General features: G+C 46.6%; 1 protein-coding gene across 5 annotated transcripts in view; it reads right to left on the reverse strand.

Annotated features, from left to right (window-relative positions):
• LOC109883820 (WASH complex subunit 5) overlaps positions 1-4864 on the reverse strand; it is a 50932-nt gene extending 46068 nt beyond the window's left edge. For 3 of the 5 annotated variants that reach the window (XR_004209049.1, XM_031820984.1, XM_031820983.1), the window contains exons 1-4: positions 4717-4832; positions 4201-4445; positions 3255-3400; positions 2313-2397 (exon numbers count right to left, since the gene is read on the reverse strand). Coding sequence is in view for 4 of the 5 variants with exons in the window: in XM_031820984.1 (XP_031676844.1) it covers positions 2313-2397; positions 3255-3400; positions 4201-4386 (417 nt within the window). In the remaining variant the exon portion in view is untranslated. Of the gene's footprint in view, positions 1-2312; positions 2398-3254; positions 3401-4200; positions 4446-4716 lie in introns of all 5 variants that reach the window. The other 2 variants (XM_031820981.1, XM_031820982.1) reach the window with 2 other exon arrangements.
• Between the last annotated feature and the right edge of the window lie 1136 nt (positions 4865-6000).

The following is a 6000-nucleotide window of genomic DNA, read 5'->3' on the forward strand; positions in this document are numbered from 1 at the left end:
ATGGCCTTGAGATAGAAGCTGTTTTTCAGTCTCTCGGTCCCAGCTTTGATGCACCTGTACTGACCTCGCCTTCTGGATGACAGCGGGGTGAACAGGCAGTGGCTCGGGTGGTTGATGTCCTTGATGATCTTTATGGCCTTCCTGTAGCATCGGGTGGTGTAGGTGTCCTGGAGGGCAGGTAGTTTGCCCCCGGTGATGCGTTGTGCAGACCTCACTACCCTCTGGAGAGCCTTACGGTTGAGGGCGGTGCAGTTGCCATACCAGGCGGTGATACAGCCCGCCAGGATGCTCTCGATTGTGCATCTGTAGAAGTTTGTGAGTGCTTTTGGTGACAAGCCGAATTTCTTCAGCCTCCTGAGGTTGAAGAGGCGCTGCTGCGCCTTCTTCACGATGCTGTCTGTGTGAGTGGACCAATTCAGTTTGTCTGTGATGTGTATGCCGAGGAACTTAAAAAACTTGCTACCCTCTCCACTACTGTTCCATCGATGTGGATGGGGGGGGGTGTTCCCTCTGCTGTTTCCTGAAGTCCACAATCATCTCCTTAGTTTTGTTGACGTTGAGTGTGAGGTTATTTTCCTGACACCACACTCCGAGGGCCCTCACCTCCTCCCTGTAGGCCGTCTCGTCGTTGTTGGTAATCAAGCCTACCACTGTTGTGTCGTCCGCAAACTTGATGATTGAGTTGGAGGCGTGCGTGGCCACGCAGTCGTGGGTGAACAGGGAGTACAGGAGAGGGCTCAGAACGCACCCTTGTTGGGCCCCAGTGTTGAGGATCAGCGGGGAGGAGATGTTGTTGCCTACCCTCACCACCTGGGGGCGGCCCGTCAGGAAGTCCAGTACCCAGTTGCACAGGGCGGGGTCGAGACCCAAGGTCTCGAGCTTGATGACGAGCTTGGAGGGTACTATGGTGTTGAATGCCGAGCTGTAGTCGATGAACAGCATTCTCACATAGGTATTCCTCTTGTCCAGATGGGTTAGGGCAGTGTGCAGTGTGGTTGAGATTGCATCGTCTGTGGACCTATTTGGGCGGTAAGCAAATTGGAGTGGGTCAAGGGTGTCAGGTAGGGTGGAGGTGATATGGTCCTTGACTAGTCTCTCAAAGCACTTCATGATGACGGATGTGAGTGCTACGGGGCAGTAGTCGTTTAGCTCAGTTACCTTAGCTTTCTTGGGAACAGGAACAATGGTGGCCCTCTTGAAGCATGTGGGAACAGCAGACTGGTATAGGGATTGGTTGAATATGTCCGTAAACACACCGGCCAGCTGGTCTGCGCATGCTCTGAGGGCGCGGCTGGGGATGCCGTCTGGGCCTGCAGCCTTGCGAGGGTTAACACGTTTAAATGTCTTACTCACTTCGGCTGCAGTGAAGGAGAGACCGCATGTTTTCGTTGCAGGCCGTGTCAGTGGCACTGTATTGTCCTCAAAGCGGGCAAAAAAGTTGTTTAGTCTGCCTGGGAGCAAGACATCCTGGTCCGTGACTGGGCTGGGTTTCTTCCTGTAGTCCGTGATTGACTGTAGACCCTGCCACATGACTCTTGTGTCTGAGCCGTTGAATTGAGATTCTACTTTGTCTCTGTACTGGCGCTTAGCTTGTTTGATAGCCTTGCGGAGGGAATAGCTGCACTGTTTGTATTCAGTCATGTTACCAGACACCTTGCCCTGATTAAAAGCAGTGGTTCGCGCCTTCAGTTCCACACGAATGCTGCCATCAATCTACGGTTTCTGGTTGGGGAATGTTTTAATCGTTGCTATGGGAACGACATCTTCAACGCACGTTCTAATGAACTCGCACACCGAATCAGCGTATTCGTCAATGTTGTTGGCTGACGCAATACGAAACATCTCCCAGTCCACGTGATGGAAGCAGTCTTGGAGTGTGGAGTCACTCCATACCTTCAGGACATACAGCACCTCACACTGGTTAACAAGGAGACAAACAACACATCATAGGACTCTCACATACCTTCAGGACATCGCCAAACATACAGGGACGATTTTCCTAAATGTATATAAGTTGATCATAGAGCTACAAAGCTTCCAGGGAACACGCCCCCCCGGGGGCCCTTCTACAAAATCTAAGTAATTACAAGAGATTGGGGCGGCAGGGTAGCCTAGTGGTTGGAGGGGGGAGGCAGGTGGTTAGAGCGTTGGACTAGTAACCGAAAGGTTGCAAGATCGAATCTCCCGAGCTGACGAGGTAAAAATCTGTCGTTCTTCCCCTGAACAAGGCAGTTAACCGTCATTGAAAATACCAATTTATTCTTAACTGACTTGACGAGTAAAATAAAATTGTAAATAAATGTTGTTTTTACCAGGAGCTGTTTTCCATCCTCATTCAGCAGCACCGTCTCCAGGGTCTGTTGAATGTAAACTCCTTCATATAGATCATCCAGGTACCTGGAGAGAAGAACAGCTGATTAGATAAAGCATGGTGAGGAGACAGACAGAACAGCTGATTAGATAAAGCATGGTGAGGAGACAGACAGAACAGCTGATTAGATAAAGCATGGTGAGGAGACAGACAGAACAGCTGATTAGATAAAGCATGGTGAGGAGACAGACAGAACAGCTGATTAGATAAAGCATGGTGAGGAGACAGACAGAACAGCTGATTAGATAAAGCATGGTGAGGAGACAGACAGAACAGCTGATTAGATAAAGCATGGTGAGGAGACAGACAGAACAGCTGATTAGATAAAGCATGGTGAGGAGACAGACAGAACAGCTGATTAGATAAAGCATGGTGAGGAGACAGACAGAACAGCTGATTAGATAAAGCATGGTGAGGAGACAGACAGAACAGCTGATTAGATAAAGCATGGTGAGGAGACAGACAGAACAGCTGATTAGATAAAGCATGGTGAGGAGACAGACAGAACAGCTGATTAGATAAAGCATGGTGAGGAGACAGACAGAACAGCTGATTAGATAAAGCATGGTGAGGAGACAGACAGAACAGCTGATTAGATAAAGCATGGTGAGGAGACAGACAGAACAGCTGATTAGATAAAGCATGGTGAGGAGACAGAACAGCTGATTAGATAAAGCATGGTGAGGAGACAGAACAGCTGATTAGATAAAGCATGGTGAGGAGACAGAACAGCTGATTAGATAAAGCATGGTGAGGAGACAGAGACAGACTACTTGACACAACACACAGTAAAGACTTCAGCTCAATGACTGAACAGACCAAAAATATGTAAATCCAAAACAGACACCCTGGTCGATATCGTAAGGAGGTAATTCTGTATGACCTGGTTAGATCAACGATGTACTTGTGGACACTTTCAAACGCCAGGTAGAATCGTGAGAGTATCTCCAGGTTGTTCTCACGGAACTCATCGTCCAGATCCTGCAGATCTGGTTTGGCTTCTAGCTTACTGTCGTAGTACTCTGGACCCTGGAAGGCAACAGGAGAATATAAAGGGTTACTCATGGACGTAACATTATCCCTGTACTTCATCATGATAACTGGAAAGACTGTCGTAGTACTCTGGACCCTGGAAGGCAACAGGAGAATATAAAGGGTTACTCATGGACGTAACATTATCCCTGTACTTCATCATGATAACTGGAAAGACTGTCGTAGTACTCTGGACCCTGGAAGGCAACAGGAGAATATAAAGGGTTACTCATGGACGTAACATTATCCCTGTACTTCATCATCATCATCATGATAACTGGAAAGACTGTCGTAGTACTCTGGACCCTGGAAGGCAACAGGAGAATATAAAGGGTTACTCATGGACGTAACATTATCCCTGTTCTTCGTCATCATCATCATGCCTATGCCGTTCTGTACCATCTCTCATTCATATATTTTTATGTAAATATTCTTTCATTCCTTTACACTTGTGTGTGTATAAGACAGTAGTTTTGGAATTGTTAGCTAGATTACTCGTTGGTTATTACTGCATTGTCGGAACTAGAAGCACAAGCATTTCGCTACACTCGCACTAACATCTGTTAACCGTATGTATGTGACCAAATAACATTAGATTTGATTTGTACTTCATCATCATGCCATAATACATTCTAAACATCTAGTTCATAGATGGCAATCACATAATTGGAAAGGCCTAACCATGACATTGGCGGTGTGTGTGTCCATTACCTAAGGAGATGCACCCCAAACAATGTCCTTTCACTGTGATCTCATCTCACACTCAATTCAACAAGACAACCCCTCTCCCATCTCACCTTGAAGTAGCTGAAGTCACAGATGATGTCTCCGTATTTCTGCTGGTCGCTCTTGTCTTTGAGTCTGAAGACAGCAGGGATGAACTCCGAGAGGCGGAGGAGCTCGGCTATGATCGCGTTTCCCCTGGAAACGATCCTCAGCACCGCCTGACCACACAGGTTGTTTTCCGCCAGGAAATCCACCATGGCGACGGTCTCAGGTCGATTAGGCGCCTCTGCAATTCGGGCTCTGGCCCACTTCTACTCTAGTATTGTGTAAAAAAAAAAGAAACACAGCTGCCACAGGTTAAACCAGGGACTAGAACTGCATCTCTAAATAGTATTCATTTGTATAATGTTAACGAGTTCAGATAGCTACATGAAACAATTGTATATGTAGTTATCACCAGCAGGCTAGTTTGAAGCTAGTGGCCGGAAAGATATTTTGCAACAAGCGGTGAATTCTACCGACCCGAGCGATGACTAGTTTTCAACTTTCTAAATATTTTACATGCATCATTTCACAACCGTACTCACCTTCAGGTAATACACCTATAGGATCGTGTAGTTGCTCGCTAAATGTTGATCGTTTCAAGTTTTTTAATTCAATTCCTGTTTACCATCACATGACAAACCACATGATTCATCTTCCCTGCAGAGTGTTTGTGGACCACTAGGTGACGACGAAGTCAAGACGAAGAGCAGGGGTCTTTTCTTCTTCGTGGGAATTTTCTGCCGCTTCTTCTTCTTCGTTGCTATTATGGCGGTCCGCAAACAAATATTGTAGGTGCATGTCGCCGCCTACTGTATTGGCTGTGTATCAGCCTACTATTCTGTGGTATGAATTCATTACCTTATGAAAAAAATTGGCCTACTAACTAACCCTACACCCATTAAAACCTCACCACTATACACTATCTAACCCTGTACCTATACACTATCTAACCCTGTACCTATACACTATCTACTGTCTAACCCTGTACCTATACACTATCTAACCCTGTACCTATACACTATCTACTATCTAACCCTGTACCTATACACTATCTACCATCTAACCCTGTACCTATACACTATCTAACCCTGTACCTATACACTATCTACTATCTAACCCTGTACCTATACACTATCTAACCCTGTACCTATACACTATCTACGATCTAACCCTGTACCTATACACTATCTACCATCTAACCCTGTACCTGTACACCCTCCCACTACTTCGTCCCTCAACATCAGCCTGGGAGGATGTAACCTCTCTTCTCTAAACTCCTTGCAGATCTTCTACACTAAAATCTCTCTGCTGCTGCAACTACCTCATCTATCTTCTGTGGTTTCTGTTCCATCAGCGCAGTACAGTTGATCACCATGGCTACAAACGCAAGAAATCCAACCTTACTTCTGTCCTACTCAGTGGGGGGGGGCGCTTCCAGTCGAATCACTCACCCTTGGGCTATTCGCTACTCTCTTCACTGTCTCAGCATAGGAAACGTTCTACCCCATGCGAACTCTGGCAATCTGAACCTGTCTCTCTCTCTCTCTCTGTCTCTCTCTCTCTGTCTCTCTCTCTGTCTCTCTCTCTGTCTCTCTCTCTGTCTCTCTCTCTCTCTCTCTCTCTTTCAGGGCACTTTGTATCCCCAGCTGCATTGGCAACCCCACAGTGCTTTCTCTATCCCAGCTTTACACTCCTATCCTGCACAGTTCTCACATCTTGGGATCTCCCTTCTTCACACTGCTGAAACACCTCTGAAGCCTTGGCACCTAAAGCACCGTAACGGGTTTGGAACATACTGTAGGCCCTCACAGAATAGCAACTATAAC

The sequence above is a fragment of the Oncorhynchus kisutch genome, unplaced genomic scaffold, assembly GCF_002021735.2.
Source record: "Oncorhynchus kisutch isolate 150728-3 unplaced genomic scaffold, Okis_V2 scaffold3809, whole genome shotgun sequence".
Taxonomy (NCBI): Eukaryota; Metazoa; Chordata; class Actinopteri; order Salmoniformes; family Salmonidae; genus Oncorhynchus; species Oncorhynchus kisutch.